The sequence below is a fragment of the Chelon labrosus genome (genome assembly GCF_963514085.1).
Source record: "Chelon labrosus genome assembly, chromosome: 4".
Taxonomy (NCBI): domain Eukaryota; kingdom Metazoa; phylum Chordata; class Actinopteri; order Mugiliformes; family Mugilidae; genus Chelon; species Chelon labrosus.
Window position 1 is genome coordinate 3,256,188 of NC_140340.1, and position 20,833 is coordinate 3,277,020.

Consider the following 20,833-nt stretch of genomic DNA (forward strand, 5'->3'; position numbering starts at 1 on the left):
TCTCTAATAGTTTCATGCTGCATTGAGTCCATGTGAAGCGCCGTCCTCTTGTGCTATTAACAACCTTGTAGCTGGAAGTTTTCTGTGAGGTCCACGTTCACCAGTTGTGATGTGTTTGATAATTATATATTCATTTATAGATTGTAATTTAGTCGTGTAGAGTTTTATCTTTATAATATGTCTGAGGATAATGTTGATATTCACAACGGCCTCATCCTTTTAATATGACTTTAACATTTCCTACATTAAGTTACCTGGTTGTTAGCTTGCTAACTGCTAGCCTCTGTGGCTTCTAGATGCCAACAGTTGGTGAGATTACGTTCCTGTAATAAAAGAATTAAGTCTGATCTTCATGTAGTTTGTAGTGTGACTCCTGGGTGAGCTGGCTGCTGTAAAGCTCTCTGTGTCTCTATCTAATCAAACTCCAGATCATTAGAGCTCCACAGAGACTCTGCAGCTTTTTTAGTTTCACTGTTGGAACAGAAATGTCTCTGATTCTGATGAGTTCAGTCTCTAAATCTTCATGTGGTGTTTTTATGTCTCAGCAGCTGTTTATAAATCTATCACAGCTTCTAGTTCTTCCTCTTATCTCTGCAGACACACGTCAATGAATCTAAGAGACTCAGTTTAAATCTGACTGGAGGTAATCATTTTATGTCTGAATCACAGTTTGCTTTAGTCTGAACACAATTTAACATTACTGGAGATGGATAATGTGTCATAAGAAGGAGAAAACTTACCATGAACAGGTACATAGATCTTGGCATGAACCTCATGGTTGATTTCCTCTTGTGTAGATACACAGCGATAGTTGTCAGTCTTGGTCACAGTAGCTTCGAGGATGATGTTGTAGCTGCCTTTATTTTCTGTGACCTCTGGTTCTTTAGCAGGAAGGATGTTTCCAGCTCTGTCCTTCCAGACTACTTTAGGTTTTGGAGAAGCACCTTGAACTTCACACTGCAGCAATACTCCTTCATTTGTTTCTTCTAGTATTGAGACAGACGGCTCAGAAGCTGCACCTGTGAACACAAACAACAACCACTACATTTGAAGGACAAATATTGTACTTTTTACTCCACTACATTTCTGTTGATGCTCTCGTTACTCGCTACTTTTGAGCTTACGTCGGCTGATAATTTTTTTAATTTTTTTCAAAATTCAGAGAAAATAAAGTGTTTCTGCTGATTCGCATATGGTTTATCTTAGTCGTATTGCCGTACCTGTACTACGTCATGCCATACAATCCATACAATGCAGGAAGAAACTGGAGAAACACCTGGAGAAACTCCCACCGAGCACCCGTGGCCTTATCTCAAACCCATGTTTGAGATTTCTGCCACAAAAACTTTTCAGTTTAAATGTTTGTTGTGCTTACTGCGAACAAATTATATCACGGCCTACAAGAACTCGTCTTCCAACCTGAAAAAGCACGTCGCGGTATGTAAAGTAGCTACTGACGTTAGCTAGCTTAATGTTTGTTAAATTGCTGATGAACATTTTAAACGTAATTGTATAAAAAGAGAGAGAGAGAGGCTGTGGATTGTAGAGTGGATTATATAATGACAATAAAGCTACTTTCCTTTATTTCCTGAGATACTTTTTAAATACTTTCACTTAAGTATTTACTTAAGTATACTTTTACTAAATACTTTAGTACTTTACTTAAGTAATATTTTGACTAAGCTACTTTTACTTGTATTGGAGTAATATTTGACAAGGAGTATCTGTACTTTTTCTCAAGTAGTGAAGGTGTGTACTCTGTCCACCTCTGCATATAACTGACTGGACAGTTCATTAGGTACACTTTTGAATATATTTTAACAGTCCTGATCTAAATCCTCCTACTAATGATGTTGGAGCCTATTGATTCTTTGTATTTTGGAAATGCTAAGGATAATGATGACTATTGTAGATGAACTATTATTTATTCTAATTGTTTTTTGCTGCTCAGGTCCCTCCTCCTAGTCAGGCCATCCTCTTCCTGTGATTAGGGAGTGAGGACAGCTGGTTTTCTTTTAGTCTGTTTTTTGTTGAAGGAGTGAAGGGAGTGAGGAGTGAAATAGTTTATCAACCACTAAATTAAGTTTTTTATTTTGCTTATTGTTTGAAGTCAACCCGGAGAATATTTCTGTTTTTGTAAATAAATCCAAAACCCTTTTGTTGGAACCGAAACCTCTCCGTGAGTGCTTATTATTTAGTGAGTCGTAGACCTCCTCCTCACAAACTACGCCGATGTTTTTTACCCTTTTTTGAAAGCAAGAGTAGCCATAACAAATGTTCTAATGTTCAGTAATGGCTGAAACAACGTCAGAAAGGTGCTGATTCACCTGGATGATCTAGAGCAGGACTGTTGGATTACAATGCATTTGTTTTTACTAGTGTACCTAATAAAGTGGCAAGTGAGTGTATAACTCAGTGATGTCCTGTTGTTATCTCTTCTCTGCTTGTTTATGAGGCTTACAACATATTGAAGAGAAACTCAGTAAAACATCAGGATATAAAAGCAGCACATAATTACAGCTGATTCATCTCAGCAGTGTTTGATTTCAGCTTTAAAGCAGATTTAACTCCAGATTTAGAAACTCATCACCACAGTAAACACTATTTCTGACTCATATCAGAACATGAACACATTTACATTGAAGACGTTTGATCAACCTTTAAATGTCTTTAAATCAAAGTTGATGTCTGACATGTTGACGATAGTTTGAGGACTTCTTTTATTGTCAGGACTGAATCATGTCAGTGACACATACACTTAGTGTCATATTATTTTGACTGACAGGGTCATAAAAATCCCGTCATAACCCATTTTTACCCGTCACTGTAATTTTAACAATGACATATTCAATAGCATTTAATTTTCATTAATTTTTAATTAATATTCAGTAGCGGTGGAAAAAAAGATTCAGCTCATATAACCGGCAAACTAAGGCACTCAGACACTCACTCACTTAAGCACAATACGCAGAGAAACGACTCTTAACCGACTCTTACACCACTAATCAAGAGACAAGAGACAATTATTATGCTCACTCTCCACCAAGTTAGCAGACAAACTGTCTTATGCTTCCCGCATGAACAAGGCAGTCGTGGTCTTTTTGAAAGACGAGCCTCGTGTCCATCAGCTGATTGAGAGCGGGGTGGTGATCAGGGATTTATTCGTGCAGGTCTCCCCGCTGTCAGTGCCATCCACGCGGATCACCGTATCCGGTGTTCCGCCGTTTATACCGAACATGCTGTTGGAAAACGAGCTCCGCAGGTTTGGTAAACTGGCAAGCGGATTCAGAACAGTCAGTCTGGGATGTAAGGATCCCAAACTGAAGCATGTTCAGTCTCTGAGGCGGCAGGTTTTCATGTTCTTAGAATCACCTGCACAGACTCTGGATGTGTCATTTAGAGTTAAACACGGAGACGGGTCATATATGGTGTACGCCAGCTCGGGACACATGAAATGTTTGGAGTGTGGAGACGTGGGACACATTCGAGCCGCATGTCCGCATAAACAGCAGACAGACTCTCACTTAGTGGACGAAGCTGGTGGGCCCTGCGCCAGGTGCTGCGGGCCCTGCGCGTAGTGCTGCAGGCCCTGCGCCCGGTGCTGCGGGTGCTGCGGGCCCTGCGCCCGGCACCGCGGACCCGACGCCTAGCGCCGCGGACCCGACGCCCGGTGAGGACGCTGCGGTAGCGGGTTGTAGTGTTGTAGCAGAGGTAACTAGCGGTGCGGATGAGAGAAAAGAACCGAGTCAGCTGGAGAAGCAGCAGCCTTCTGTGACTATAGAGAGCTTGAGTGAGTCAATGTCAGTAGAAACCGCTGAGGACAGAGCTTCCACCAGTGTTACAGGACAGGGTGAAGTCTGTAGTCAGATTTCATGTCAAAGTTGATGTCTGACATGTTGACGATAGTTTGAGGACTTCTTTTATTGTCAGGACTGAATCATGTCAGTGACACGTACACTTAGTGTCATATTATTTTGACTGACACGGTCATAAAAATCCCGTCATAACCCATTTTTACCCGTCACTGTAATTTTTTAAAAATGATAACAATGACATATTCAATAGCATTTAATTTTCATTAATTTTTAATTAATATTCAGTAGCGGTGGAAAAAAAGATTCAGCTCATATAACCGGCAAACTAAGGCACTCAGACACTCACTCACTTAAGCACAATACGCAGAGAAACGACTCTTAACCGACTCTTACACCACTAATCAAGAGACAAGAGCCAATTAATATGCTCACTCTCCACCAAGTTAGCAGACAACATCAGTCTGACTCTTGTCAGACTTAAAATAACCAAAATATTACCAAACTGGTGACGTGAACTTTCCTTTTTTTTTTTCGCGCTGTCGTACACATATTCTCCTTTCATTCCACGCCATTCTTTTTTTTTTTATTGTTGATGCCACCAACCTGGCTTAGCTTGGCAGTGATAGGTCGAGAGGCTAAAGCCCTTCCTCCGCCCACATCCCCCAGAATGTCTTGCAGTTCTGGCTCAGGGTTTTCTTCCTATTTTTTTCTAACAGAGTTTGAGTGAAATTATCGAACATTCTACTGAACGTATTTTCTATTGATATTGATCACGTGTCTATCGCGATTTATATCGTTATCGTTTTATCGCCCAGACCTAAGCAGGAGGACAAGAATCTAGTGAACAACTTGGTCTCATGGTGCAGAGAGAACCACCTTCAGATCAATCCAGCTAAAACCAAGGAGATGGTAGTGGATTTCTGGAGGTCCAGGCTCCACCTGCAGCCTGTAACCATCAACAGGGAGTGTGTAGAGGTGGTTCAGACCTAGAAGTACCTGGGTCTACATCTGGATCACAAACTGGACTGGTGGGCTAACATAGACTCAGTTAGGGCTGGATGATAAAATGATAACGATATCTATACATATATTTTATATATTATATTATATTATATTATATTATATATTTTATATATGGTACTTATATTTTTTACTACTGGCTGCAGGTACAACAATACATTTCACTGCATTGTACTATGTATAACTGTGCATGTGACAAATAAAACCTACCTACCTACCTACCTACCTACCTACCTATCTACCTACCTGTCTACCTATCTATCTACCTATCTACCTACCTACCTATCTATCTACCTATCTACCTACCTACCTATCTACCTACCTATCTATCTACCTACCTATCTATCTACCTATCTACCTATCTACCTACCTATCTATCTATCTATCTATCTATCTCTTTCCGTTTCCGGTGAGTGAGGGTGGTGGTGGATGTGAGAGTGGCGCGGAGTTTTGAACTGGTGTTTTTTCTTTTCTCCTGGTCTGCTTGGTTTTTCTGTGGTTTCTGTCCTACATGCATTTAATCAGGTAAGATTTATTTGATTATTTCACTAAGGTTTGTTCAGCAGAGTGATCCGTAGGTTCGTCAGGTGTTTTTCCGGGAGGTATGGCGTCCTCCGAGACGCCTCCTCCGTCTATCAGGCAGGGAGTGCGGATCGTCCCGCCGGATGGCTCTGTAACTGTGGAGGAGGTGTTGTTGGCTGTCGGTGAGCAGGTAGGCCATGATAAACTGTCTTATGCTTCCCGCATGAACATGGCAGTCGTGGTCTTTTTGAAAGACGAGCCTCGTGTCCATCAGCTGATTGAGAGCGGGGTGGTGATCAGGGATTTATTCGTGCAGGTCTCCCCGCTGTCAGTGCCATCCACGCGGATCACCGTATCCGGTGTTCCGCCGTTTATACCGAACATGCTGTTGGAAAACGAGCTCCGCAGGTTTGGTAAACTGGCAAGCGGATTCAGAACAGTCAGTCTGGGATGTAAGGATCCCAAACTGAAGCATGTTCAGTCTCTGAGGCGGCAGGTTTTCATGTTCTTAGAATCACCTGCACAGACTCGGGACACATGAAATGTTTTGAGTGTGGAGACGTGGGACACATTCGAGCCGCATGTCCGCATAAACAGCAGACAGACTCTCACTTAGTGGACGAAGCTGGTGGGCCCTGCGCCAGGTGCTGCGGGCCCTGCGCGTAGCGCTGCAGGCCCTGCGCCCGGTGCTGCGGGTGCTGCGGGCCCTGCGCCCGGCGCCGCGGACCCAACACCTAGCGCCGCGGACCCGACGCCCGGTGAGGACGCTGCGGTAGCGGGTTGTAGTGTTGTAGCAGAGGTAACTAGCGGTGCGGATGAGAGAAAAGAACCGAGTCAGCTGGAGAAGCAGCAGCCTTCTGTGACTATAGAGAGCTTGAGTGAGTCAATGTCAGTAGAAACCGCTGAGGACAGAGCTTCCACCAGTGTTACAGGACAGGGTGAAGTCTGTAGTCAGATTTCATGTGAAGGAGAGGACAGGGAATATGAGTCTGAGTCAGACACAGCATCCATCAGTGATGTTTCAAACAAAAAGGCTGATCTCTACTCTTTAGAGGAAATAAATGGGTTTCTGGATGAAACATTTAACAAATCAGTTAAAGTGAGCGATTACTTTGGGGACACAAACAAATTCATTCAATCTGTCAGTATGTTAAAGAGACGGGTTAGCCATGACCTCCTGGATGAAAAGAAAAGGTACCGTCTTGATAAACATCTCGCAATCCTGAGAAAAATACAGAGAGGAAAAACTGTTAAAAAAGCCAAGAAATAGAAAGACAATGCATCATCACAGGGTGGCTTCTTTTCTTTTTTACTGCTCTCTGTTGGCTTCAGCTTGTATGTTTCCTCTTTCTAACATCTCTATGCAGGACCTAAAAATAGGATCTCTAAACATTAATGGAGGGAGGGACAGACATAAGAGGGCTTTAATATCTGAGGTTGCAACTCAAAAAAAGATTGATGTGTTATTCCTACAGGAAACACACACTGTTCAAGCAGATGAGACAGACTGGGGCTTATGGTGGGGGGGATCTTGTTTCCTGAGCCACGGCTCTAATCTGAGTGCAGGTGTAGCTGTCCTGTTTTCTCAGCACATTGCTTTATCACATGTTGTAGTTTCTGATGTAGAGCAGGGCAGGATACAAGTCATACAAGCAACTATCAGAGAAACACCATTTGTGTTCGTTAACGTATATGCTTACACCTCTGCTGTCGACCGTATAGACCTTCTTCATAAACTCAATGACACATTAAAACAGTTCAGCAGCAGTTCAGTAGTAGTGGTGGGAGGAGACTGGAATTGCACTACTAACTATTCAGTTGATAGGAATGCAAGAGAGCCTCATCCATCATCAGCCTCTCTTTTATCCAGTGTAATTCTGGAAAACGATCTTGTGGATGTTTGGAGGAAACTCCATCCAACTAGCAGACAGTATTCTTGGGTGAAAATCACTGAGGGCAGGGTTAGTGCAGCCAGACTGGATAGGTTCTATGTTAATAAAACATACAGCAATAGGTTAACTGCAGCCACCATATCACCTGTTGGTTTTTCAGATCATCATTTAGTAACCGTTCATTTTTCTTTAATGGTGCATCCCCAAAGATCTCCTTATTGGCGTTTTAACATCAGACTGATTAATGACGAGACCTTCTGTCAGTCTTTCTCTGATTTTTGGGATCAATGGAGACGCAGAAAACCAGGTTTTGAAAATTTAGGTCAATGATGGGAGGTAGGGAAAACTCAGATTAGAATATTTTGTCAGCAGTATACATCACACACTAGAGCAACAGAAAGGGATCATTTTGAACTGTTGGAGAAAGAAATCAGTTTAATGGAAGATGGCATAATTAATGGCTCAGATAACAATAATGCAACTCGGGAGAAAAGGAGGGCAGCTTTAAGTAGCTTTCTACATGAAAGAGCAAAAGGTGCTCTGATTAAATCTAGAATCCTGTCTATCAGAGACATAGATGCACCTACTCGTTTCTTTTTTAAGTTGGAAAGGAAGGTCAAGAAACATAACCAGATGTTACATCTCAAGCACTCGAATGGGTCTGTGACCACGGAGCCATCAGAGATGAGGAAGCTGGCCACGGACTTCTACAGCAGCCTGTTCAGTGCTGATGTTTGTGACTCTGACTGTGTGGATGAGATACTGGAGGGACTGCCTCGGCTAGAGGAAGCATATGCAACCTCACTGGGGTCCATCATTTCCCTTGATGAACTGTCTGCAGCAGTGAAACAGCTCAGCTGTGGTCGGTCTCCTGGTATTGATGGACTTCCTACAGAGTTCTACAAAACATTCTGGACGTTACTGGGTGAAGACTTTATGGAAGTTTTTCAAGGATGTTTGGACTCTGGGACCTTACCAACGAGCTGTACGAGGGCAGTCCTGACTTTGCTGCCAAAGAAAGGAGATTTGGGCCTCCTACAGAACTGGCGACCCGTTTCACTTCTGTGCACAGACTATAAAATCTTGGCAAAATGTTTGTCGAATAGACTTAAAGAGTGTCTGCACATGGTTGTACATGCCAGCCAAACATACTGTGTCCCTGAAAGGACAATAATGGATAATTTGTTTTTACTTAGAGACATTGTTGATTTATCACAATTACAGGAACTAGATGTGGGTTTGTTTTCTCTTGATCAGGAAAAGGCCTTCGACCGAGTTGATCATAATTATTTGTTTAAAACACTTAAAACATTTGGGTTTGGAAAAAGTTTTATTTCATGGATTGAGTTAATGTATTCAAGAGCCACAGTACTGTTAAAGGTGGGGGGTGGACTTAGCAGACCAGTATCTGTTCAGAGAGGAATCAGGCAGGGATGTCCGTTATCTGGGATGCTATATGCTCTAGCTATTGAGCCTCTCCTACATAAGCTCAGGCAGAGTCTGTCAGGGTTAAACTTGGGAGACAAAACAACAAATACAGTTAGTTTGTCAGCATATGCTGATGACATCACAGTTTTTATAAAAGGACAAAATGATATTCAGATTCTTGAACAGAAACTAAAATTATACGAACAGGCTTCTTCTGCTAGGGTCAACTGGTCAAAATGTGAGGGACTTCTACTGGGAGAGTGGAGCAATAAAGAGCAGCCAACTTTACCAGCTGGGCTGCAGTGGAGCACAGAAGGGATGAAGGTCTTAGGTGTGTTTCTAGGCAATGAGAAATTTCAGAAAAGAAATTGGGAGGGTCTAGTTGAGAAAATGAGTGCCCGATTGTCTAGATGGAAATGGGTCCAGCCCCAGTTGTCCTACAGGGGGAGGACTTTGGTTGCCAACAATCTGGTTGCGTCTATGCTCTGGCATTGTGTCACTGTTGTAGTTCCTCCAGACGATCTCATAACACAGATACAGAAAAGACTGGTGGATTTCCTCTGGGATGGATATCACTGGATTAGATCGGCTGTGCTGTTTCTACCTGTATCAGAGGGGGGTCAGGGATTGATTGACATCAAGAGTCGCATAACTGCATTTCGGCTTCAGACCGCACAGCGTTTGCTCTATCGAACGCAGCAACCCTGGACTGAAATAGCATCGTCGTTGCTGCGTAGAGTGAAGACCCTGGCTTATGACAAGCACTTGTTTCTTCTGGATCTGGATGGTGTGGACATATCACAGACTTCCAGGTTTTACCAGTCGGTTCTCCATACCTGGAGAACAGTTTTAAACGCGAGGAGAGACTGCTCTCAGTTGTATGGGACTGTTGGTGAAGAACCTCTGTTCTATAACCCAGCCATACAGAGCAGGTGTCTCAGTTCTGTCAGTGTTCAGAGGATCTTTACAACAACTGGGCTGACGAAGCTGGCAGGACTGAGGTCAGCGGGTCAATGGAAAACTGCTGCTCGGCTGTGTCAAGATACTGGTATAAAGTCTCTGCGTTTCATGGACAAACTGCTGGAGGAGGTCATGAACACACTTCCAGGTTCTTTAAGGAGAGCACTAGGGGCAGAGTCTGCAGAGGAGCACCAGATCACATTTCCCGAGTTGTCCATTCGTGCTGCAGTGGAGGAGCAGGAGGAAGAGGACGGGGTTCTGCTATCTTTCAGAACACCTGAACTACCGAACTTCTCTGAAGCATCAAAAAAGAGCCTGTATGCTGTGTCTGTGAAGGTTCTAAACAGAGCGATGTTGGCCGGTGTCCGAGAGTCGAGGTGGGTTGATGTGTTGGCGCCAGGTTCATCTCCCAGAGGTAGCTGGAGGTCCCTGTACAAACCTCCCATAGAGAAACGCATTGCGGATCTCCAGTGGAGGGTGGTGCATGGGGCCGTGGCCACAAACAGACATGTGGCACACAAAGACCATAGAACAGGAAGTCAGTGTGGTTTTTGTCAGGATGAGGAAACGTTACAACATCTCTGGCTCAGATGTTCTAAACTAGCTCCTCTCTTCTCTTTGTTAGGGTGGTGGGTGGGTGAATTTGGACACGTTTTTGGAGACGAACTGTTTATTTTTGGTCCCAGATACTTTGTAGCACAACGAAGGACTATTTGTCTGGTGAACTTTTTGTTGGGTCAAGCGAAGATGAGCATCTGGCTCACCCGGAGAAATAAAATGAAGGAGACAGGGTCTGTAGACGCTGAACTGATGTTCAGAAGTCTGGTGGCTGCACGTCTGAAGATAGAGTTTGCGTATTACAAGATGGTGTCAGACTTGAACAAATTTATTTCTATTTGGGGAGGTGGAGATGTTTTATGTCGTGTAATGGATGAATTGCTATTCTGACTTTCTGAGGGAAAAAAAAAAAAAAATGGAGGGGTGAGTGAATACATGTAGGGTTGATGTGTATGATTATATGTATTACATTTACCTGTGATTTTATTGTGAATGAAATATTGGACCAATAAAGGAAGGTCAAGGGTAAGGGTATCTATCTATCTATCTATCTATCTATCTATCTATCTATCTACCTATCTATCTACCTATCTATCTATCTACCTATCTACCTATCTATCTACCTATCTATCTATCTATCTATCTATCATGATAGACACGTGATCAATATCAATAGAAAACGTTCTGTACGTTCGATAGAATGTACGATAATTTCACTTGAACTCCGTTAGAGAAAAGTAGGGAGAAAACCCTGAGCCAGTAATGCAAGTCATTCTGGGGAAGTAGGCGGAGGAAGGGCTTTAGCCTCTCGACCTATCACGGCCCAGCAAAGCCAGGTTGGTGGCATCATCATCAACAACAACAACATGTCTGTGAAGGTTCTCAGTCATCCAGGTCATGGTATATACAAAAAGGTTCAAAAAAGGCAACTGGACTTGTAGAGTTTTTTGAGAAGATGTTTCACAACTCATCCGAGTAGCTTCTTCAGTTCTAGGGGTCTGGTGGGAAGTCTGAGGTTTAAATAGGAACTCCTCCTGAAACTTGCTTGTTAACCCAACATGTCTTTGATGGCCGGTTATATGAGCCAAATCTTTTTTTTCACCGCTACTGAATATTAATTAAAAATGAATGAAAATTAAATCCTATTGAATATGCATTGTTATCATTTAAAAAAAAATTAAAGTGACGGGTAAAAATGGGCTATGACGGGATTTTTATGATCCTGTCAGTCAAAATGACTGACAACGAAAAAGTCTAGCGCAACCTCTGATCAAGAGGTACACGGCAGCAGTGCCATACGACAAAACATCAAAGCGATATAAAGAAATAACGGATGCAGTGGCGAATCATTTAGCGAAGGACTGATTTAGGAGTTCAGCACAGTTGAGAAGTCTGTGTAGAATAGGTTAAAACAAACGAATCAATAATTATCGATATCGACTGATATGAAACATTTATATCGTGATACATTTTTCAGCCACATCGCCCACCCTTAACCGCTATTCCTAAGCTTTATATGATGTGCAAGGAATCTGTGGAAAAGGAGATGTTGTCAGCAAAGCACAAAATACTTTGCACATTTTGTTGGATTACGCATTTATTTAATGTCTATATTTGCACATTGACCAGTATGTTTATTTATTTGACTGTTTTTCATAGTGGTGTTGACCTCTTTATAAAGGTTAAAGGTTACGTTTAAAATAAAGGTATTTAAATTCAGCATTTCTTCTCCTGGTCCTCATTTAGAATAGGTTAAAAAAACGAGTCAATAATTATCGATATCGACCGATATTAAACACTTACATCGTGATACATTTTTCAGCCATATCGCCCAGCCCTAGACTCAATATACATAAAAGGTCAGAGCCGTCTCTATTTCCTCAGGAGGCTAAGACTAAAGTCTCCGACTGATCTTTTATTAAATTAATGTTTCTGACATGTTGAGAAAAAATTGAGAATAGATATTATAGAGGTGGTTGTTCATTCTAGAGAAATTAATCATCTTAATCTAACAGTCCTGCATTAAATCCTCCTTCATGACTGTTCTAATGTTCAGTTGATGTTGAATCAGTGTCAGAAAGGTGGTGATTCACCTGGATGATCATTGTGGAGGATGGAGTTTGTGGTGATGATAAACTGGATTGAATCAAACACTAAAGTGTTTCTGTTATTTAGTCTAGCCCACTGACTACAATGTCAAAATAATAGGAACTGCTCCACTTATGTATTAATATGGGATGGCCACAAAATTAGGAACACCTCTCAATACAATATAATCTAGTACAACACTAACTTCAACTATGACCTCAGTATTAAATACATGTTTACACATTTCTGACAGCTTAACAACAAAAACATTATGAACTTTGTAAAAGTAGAAATTATGAGAAAATGGAGTTAAAAAAATAAATGAGAACAACTGAAGATTTAAATAAACACTCACCATGCAAAGCTACGTATATCGTTCGATCAATCTGATGATGGATTTCTTCTTGTGTGGAAACACAGCGATAGAAATCAGACCTTGTCACAATGGCGTTGAGGATAATGGTGTATTTTCCTTCACTTTCTGTGACTTGTGGTTCTTTAGCAGGAACTGTCTTGTTCTCACTGTCCAACCACTCAACTTTAGGTTTTGGAAAAACACCTTGAACTTTACACTCCAGTAGAGCCTGGTCCTTTGTTTGATCAAGGTTTGTGACATACGGTTCTGGAGATGAACCTGTGAACACAGAATAAACAACAGATTGAAAACAACACTTGACATATAACAGTAAAATGTTTTGGTTCATCCTTTCTGATTCTATATATGTGGATTATAACGTGTTTAGGAGTAAATAAAAACTCAATATATACCTGAACTGAACCTCTCAGCTTTGTTTGAACTTGATATTTGAACAGAATTTCATCTTAACATTTTATAGAGTGAACTATTATTATTTTGTATCACCAAGGATAGAATAGATATTTATAATACACAATAAATCCATATAATATCGTCAAATAGTCACCCACATTATCATACAACTAAACATTATGACCTGAACACTGGAGAACTGTAGAATTAGACTGAAGTACTTTTATAAAGGAGAAACTGACAAATGAGACTAAATCAATGTCAGAGGATCATTACAGATACACTGACTGATACTGGATTGATTAGAATGGAAATAAAGAACATCACTAGTACAGATGTGTAAAATATTAAGAAATATATCATTAACATTTAACCAGAAAGATGTTAATGTGTCTCCATCAGTGATACATGGAGATGTAAAGATCATCTGATTTGAACTTAGACAGCTACACCAGTTTAGAAAACCTTTATCAATATTAGTGCATCATAAATAAAGTATTGAGAATCATCCAGACGTCAAAAATGTACTTTCTATAGTTTCAGGTCACTTCATTTCTATAAAACTATTTACAAACCTTCTACATGATTAAAACTGGTCCAAACTAAAGAGATGTTGGTGTATAAATGTGTCCAATAATCAGTGATTAGTTCCATCACATCCAGGTGAGATCCATTCATCAGTGACGTCATCACAATCAGGACTCACCTGCAATTTTTTCCTCTGTTCTGTCTTTTAAGGTACAATCTAAAAGAGAAAAGAAAGAATATGTTAGAGTTGTTTGTGTGAAATCATCAACCTGACAGTAAATAAAACTGAGGACAAGAAAAGAAATTATCATCCTGTTTATAACAGACATATTTAATGATAAAAAAAGTCATATTAACAGATGTCATCAACGTCCTGTCACATTTCCAGAAGAGACTGGTTTCTATCAGTGTTTAGTGGCTTATAGTCACAGAGTTGGGTCTAACAGCAACAGATCAAGAGCAGAGGCTCAAATTGAATCTGAGATGAGATGAAACTGTTGGAACTTTGGTCACTGAAGACACAAAAAGTGGTTTCATTCAGTGAGAACTCTCAGAACATAAACAGTAGAGGGTTTTGATTATTTCCAGACAAACACTGTTAGACAGGAACAACTAATGGAGCTGATATTATGGAGATGAAGATGTTGTGCAGCCTGTCAATGAGGCAGGACCTGGACCATGTTAGATGTGTCATTGTGACTGTTTGATGATGATTTGACTTGAGTCCATCTGGGACACATGAACCAGTCGCTGCTGGAAATAATCAGGAGTCTTTAACTGTTTCATGGAAATACTCACCAACATGGAGCTCAATGGTGGATCTTATCCTTGGCTGATGATGTGGAAAAATACAGCTGTAATTTCCACTGTCTGTCACCTTTGTTTTCCTGATAACTATGGAGGCATTACCAGACTGCAGTTGATCTTCAAAATGAAAGACTCGACCTTTGAACTGTGGATCTTGACCTGTACGACCGTTATTATAATGACTGCCTTGAACGTACATGAACACCTCCTTCTGATCATCTGTCTTCCAGTCAAAGGTCTCAGACCTAATGTTGGTAGAGTCTAAGGAACAGGGTAAAATGACATCTTCATCTTCTTTCACTGTCATCTTGATGACTGGAAGACAAAAACATTTATTGTATTAATCAGTGTGTTCACATCCAGAGTGATCAGTCAGTAACACAGTTTACATGTTTCACCAACGTTATTGGGTTTTCTATTAGAATATTACAAATATTTGACTATTATTATATTTCACTATATAAATCATATGAGTGTTCAGTTAACAACTGGACAACAGCTTCATTAAATGTTCATCTGGTTTGAATGAACTGGATTCTCCTTGTGTTAACTGGTATTTGCTATGTGAGTTGATTCCACCAGTCACCACTAGATGGCAGAACACAAGATTTCTCCTGAAGCTCCAAACTAAACCTTATTTGTGGACACTGTCAGAATCTAGAATGAGTTCAATCAACACATGGTTTCCATTGATCAGAAACTTTGGATGTAAAGACGACCAGAATGAATGAAATAACTGGTGTGATTCAGTTCATCATGTTTCATTGTAGCTGCAGCAGATCCAGAATAAAGAGCAGGGGACTTTGTGTTGATAATGTGGAATGAATTCATCCATTTAAAACTCAACCACTTTACTTGATTTACAATAAGAGTAATCACATTAGTCACTGATATTGAATCTTTGCTCGTCTCTCTTTCAAAGCAGTAAAATGATTAGTAATCAGACATGTTCCTGACTAGTTCTCTATCTATGACCAGTATGACTAAAGCACATTAATCCAACTCTCCATCAACCCATTCAGATTGCACTGCATTGTCTATATGCAGTTACAAAAATAATGTCAGTGTCTGTAAGAACCATGTGGGAACCATGTGATTAGCATTTCCATATTGAAATGGATAGAGCAGCAGTACTCCATGAAACACAGCCTGATGCTGTTTGGACTATATTCAGAAGAACCAGGACAAAATGTCAACAACAGTCACTGACAGAACTTCTGTGTCAGTATCAGCTTCATGTCAAACATGGTGTCAACCCTTTAAACCAGGGGTCACCAACCTCTTTGAAACTGAGAGCTACTTCAAGGGTACCGAGTAATTAGAAGGGCTACCTTTGATACAAACTTACTGAATAACAGAGTTCACCTTTAATAATTAGAACAGTAATAATAATAATAATGAGGCTGTCTGCTCATGTTAGTGGTTGCTGTTATATCATATTGTTGTTAATGAATCCTCACAATAAATATTAGTAATGATTTACATGGTAGAAACCTAATTATTTAAACATACAACATGTTTCATTATTTTTGTTCCTATAATTCAGTTTCAACATTTGAGCTATCATGTCTCTCTGACTCATCTCTCTTTCTTCACTGCTCTGTATCAATGAGCACATTTGCAGAACTTTGTTTAAAGTCACCTGTTTTATTTTTGTTCAAATTTACACCTTTATGACATTTTTGAACAAATCATGAATTTTGTCCCATGTCTGTACAATCTACCAGTAATGTAATATTAAAAAACACACACATTCTTTCACATATTTAAATGAATCATATCACATTTGTACAAATCTGTAGCATTTTAACAAAAACATTACATCTGTTAGACTTAGGGTTGCCACCTTTCAGAAATGAAAATAAGGGAGGGACGCCCACCACGGCTCCTCGGGGCCATGACCACCACGGGACGACTCCTGTGGGGCAGGGGGCCCGCAGCAGTGGCATGTTTTATTTAGTGCTGGTGTTTTTAGTAAAGGGATGATCAAGAAAGCAATTAGTCATATTTAAAGCTTGAAATGTTTTATTAACAATAAACACATTCTCTTATAAAGTGCAGCTAATTAAATCTTAAATGAAATCTGTACCAATTAACTTTTTAACAAAATTGTATTTATTTATTTATTTGTTTATTTAATAACTGTTAATCTATTAGTATTTGTTTTTTTAAATGACCATATATAATATTTATATTGTCTAATTCTACTGTATATTAATAAATGATCATTCATAAACCACATGTCAAACTCAAGGCCCATAACTGTATCAGGGTAGATAATATTTATATCTATCACAACTGACCCGCAGGTGTTTTACGTGCGTCAGGTAGGTACGTCATTTAGCTCCTCCTCCCAACTTTACTGACAAACTCGTCAGTCTCATTGTTGCCATGGCAACCGCTCAGCATATCGGTACGGCAGCGCGGCGCTCTGCTACAAGTATTAGAGAACTAAATACTAAAATATGTTAACGGAGATCCTGACACAGAGACGCAGTAACGCTGTACCAGTTAGCAGACAGTTAGCACACACGGCTAACAGGAAACTGACTATAAATGACAACACCACTGCAGCTAAACACCAGTCTGTTAGCATAGATGCTAACATACAGACACACTGAAAGTGACCGTTAGCTAAATAACAGCAGCATGTTTAACACGGTATTAGCATTAGCATGCTAACTTAGCCCCGTGGTTAGCTCCGCTGATTGAGTTTGACACCACTGTCCTAAACAACCAATCAAACCACAATAATCTAATAAAATAGGCTAGGACCATGAACTGACATCTTCTGAAACATTCCTTTAACTCACAGCCTTTTCCCGCCCTAGTGCGCTGCCAGGAGGGGAGTTAGCAGTTAGCATGGAAGCTAGCGGGACACGTCCTGAACTGAAGTGTCTCTCCTCATTGTGCGCTTTGCCGTTGCCACAGTAACCCCATAACCCCATAAATGAGATATACGCACGTTTCTTTTACTGTGGTAAAAAAGAACGCTTCTTCCCACTCACTGGGACGCAGGGGCGTCGCTAGGGATTTTGGGCCCCATGAAAAGAATCTTTACAGGGCCCCCCAACACAGCGGCGAAAATTTTTGATGCTATTTTACATACAATTATGCATTTTAATTGCATAATTTGACTATCATTACAATATTTGTGAAAGAAGAACAACATGACAGTTGACATGTTACAGTAGGGGAAGAACTGAGCACTCTGAATACAATGGAATTCATTTTGATTCATTTATTTGCTGCAACACTGATTCTTAAATTGGAAATAAACTCCATGAAAAAAATAGCAATTATAATCAGTGGAGAGAAAAAAACCTCAGCAAAAACAAAAACTCCATCAAAATACAAAATGGCCATATATGATTTCTCATCATTTAAGTAGAACTTAATATATGAAAGAATGGCAAATACATAACGTTGCCGACTGAGTCCAGCTTCCTTTTGCAACCTTTGAATCACTGGTCCTTGCTCAACGTTTTTCACCAAAAGCCCAATGCCGAGCCTTCTCACGTGCAAAATCACTTATCAGGTCTTTGAAGTCCAGCTTTCTAGCCATCAGACTCTCAATTGACAGCATGGCAAGACTGCAAAGTCTTTCCTGAGACATTGTGGACCTCAAATAGTTTTTTATCATTTTTGGTTTACTGAACGCTCTCTCACCACCAGCAACAGTAACTGACAGGGTGCAAAATATGCGCAAAGCGACCACAGACAGGGACAAAGTTAATATTCCATAACTTTCCACCACAACTAACAAACCCACCTTTTTTTTTTTTAAATACTGGGTGAACATATTGTCGACCCTTCAACTCCTTCTCCTCTCTTAATCTTTTCTTTTCTTTTTTTTTGTGGCTGCCTGATTTTTGAGGCATACTGCCGTCTCCTCCTCATTGCCCGCTGTGGCGCTGTGTGACAAACCGCCGGTGCGCTACCTGCAGCTGATCCAGTCGGACTGAACCATTTTACATAAATGGGGGGGGGGGGGGGGGCTGCAGGCGTTGATGTTTCCAAAACAAATAAAGTTATTGTTACCAGGACACTGAAAATAAAACATTTGTGATTATATGTTAGTTAATAACTTAGTGTCATTATTTTTTCTGTATTATAATTTCATCATCATTAGGGGCCTCTCTGGGCCCCCCTCAATCATGGGCCCCTAGAATCCGTCTCCTTTACCCCCCCTTTTCGGCGCCCCTGCTGGGACGTCCCACAACATGGTTCGTTATCTTTTGCTTTACTTCCCAGTTTTTATGTTGTTGACCCTCATCTAGCTCCTCAACGTAGCCGCGGCCGCTTCCATACAAAGATGGAGGTTTGTCTTACACTTGATGTTGAACTTTGACACCAGATGAGGTCAGAGTTCATATATAAATAAAACATATATATAATTTTATATTAAATAATACCATGTTCAACTCTACAGTAATACAAGTGTTACTGATATAAAAAGAACAGCGACACAATTAAATACAAATTTTAGAGGCACTTGCGACAAGTATTGTTTTTAGAACATCCCCTGCAGGCGACCAGGTGCCCGTGGGCACCGTGTTGGCGACCCCTGCTTTAAACTGAAGCTTTTTATTAAATCTCCACATGTTAAAAATCAAACTTCCATCAAACTGAACAACGTGGGCTCTGTGGCTGAAATCCAATAAATCTGTGTCTCCATCAGCAGAACAGAGAGACATCTGAAAAAGAGACATTTTTACTTCCACTAAATCAAATCATCATCCTTCTAACATCCTGATAACAACCAGTCACTGATGTTATTGAACCTGATCTAAAGAAATCTGCAACTGCACCAAAGTTGATGCATCACAACAATGAGCATGTAGCACACTCTGCATCCTCCTGAAATGACAGAGGCTTTAAGAACAGATAAAGGGACCTCCAGGGTGGAAAGGGTTAAACATCACCCTGTTTAAGTTCAGTTGTCTGCTGGTGTTGTTGAGAGCAGCTTCACCACCATCCACTGTTAACACAGACAGGACTGCTGACTTCACTTTGGAACAAACACAGAGAATGACACTAAGAGAGTTGGTAGGAAGTTTAGATTTAACTCTAAAACATCTGATTTATTCAGAGACAGAGTTCATTTGTCACTTTTACAACATAATGTTTTTATTTTCAATATGAAAATTAAAATTACTGTTGTTTTTAAAATTAAATTTCAGACTGAAGAATCAATTCCATGTCCTATTTATAGTGTTTGAAGTATGAAGTTTAAGTTTAAAAACCACATAGCTCCAATGATTTTCAGTCAGATTTGACTTTTAGTTCTGTTTCATATTTGTTTGTTCAGATTTTATTGTAACAGTATCGTGTTAATCAACAGAAATAAAGTTACAACATGGTGCAGGTGTTCTCTCATTACATCATCTCCTTCTTGTTACGTTTGAAATTCATGTGGAGTATTATTTGGCAGAGTTGTTTCTGCAGCTGATTCTTCCTGCTTGTATTTCTCTTCAGACTCAAACAGTAACTTTAGACTCAAATAAAACAGCAGCTTCCGCTTTAACTGTGCGCGGCCCCGCGACGGGTGTGTCACATAGACTGTACCGTTAAACAGAGACGAGCATGAAGTCACTAAAATGTCTGTAAACATAAAACGTTTTCTCTCAGTAAAGGAGATCTTTTGTAGTCACACCACATTCACACAGAACCTTGATGAGTATATTTGTAACGAGACTGAAATAAATAAAGTCAGGAACACCTCAGTATGACGAGGTTTACTTGACTTCCTCTTTTATTTCTACTTTATAACTTTCATAAATCCTGGAGCCTGACGAACCTCAGAGCTCATGTTTCATTTATCTGTCGATACCAGGATACTACACCTCACACAGGAATACTGGAGTTTTACTTCAGTAATGGAGAATTATTCTACTATATACTATAGGCCTACTCCTACAACACGATATAGAGTACTGTCAGATTATTTTAACAATAATTACTAAATATATGACCGTAAAAGACCGTTTGACTCTTTAAGAAGTAACTCTTACCTTCTTGACAACATATTATTCCAGCCAAAGTCAGAAAATAAAACACTAGAAGCGCCATGATGCTGCGTATTTTCACCAAGACAAAATGGAGACTAGTTAGATTAGACTAGGTGAGTTTCGGTTTCGTTTTTCTCTCACTTAAATTTCTTCAAAATAAAAGCTCGTCAGCTCGTATGACGTCTAATGTAACGAACATGAGCGTGGACATCGATAGAAGAGCTGTTTTTTTCCCAGCAAATTATAAAAATCATTAAATAAACAAATACGTTTCTGCTAGTTTGAACAGTAACGTCTTGCCATGGATACTTTTACCTTTATTTAAACTTTCAGTGAGCAGCTTTGCAGGCAGCAACATGAGTCCTGTTTTCTATCTGTTGTTCATTCTTTGCTGTGTACTGTTGGATGTACTGACAAATATCACTGACTTACTCT

The 20,833-nt window shown here is 40.2% G+C and overlaps 1 protein-coding gene across 1 annotated transcript in view; it reads right to left on the reverse strand.

Moving 5' to 3' along the window:
- The window catches only part of LOC311486874 (uncharacterized protein), a gene marked incomplete at its 3' end in the record, with an annotated part of 35,768 nt that extends 15,186 nt beyond the window's left edge, over positions 1-20,582 (reverse strand). The window contains exons 1-5 of the mRNA XM_084542891.1: positions 20,402-20,582; positions 14,379-14,702; positions 13,759-13,797; positions 12,639-12,917; positions 741-1,019 (exon numbers count right to left, since the gene is read on the reverse strand). Coding sequence (XP_084399017.1) covers positions 741-1,019; positions 12,639-12,917; positions 13,759-13,797; positions 14,379-14,702; positions 20,402-20,459 — 979 coding nt within the window. The 5' untranslated portion in view covers positions 20,460-20,582. The remainder of the gene's footprint in view (positions 1-740; positions 1,020-12,638; positions 12,918-13,758; positions 13,798-14,378; positions 14,703-20,401) is intronic.
- Positions 20,583-20,833: the final 251 nt, after the last annotated feature.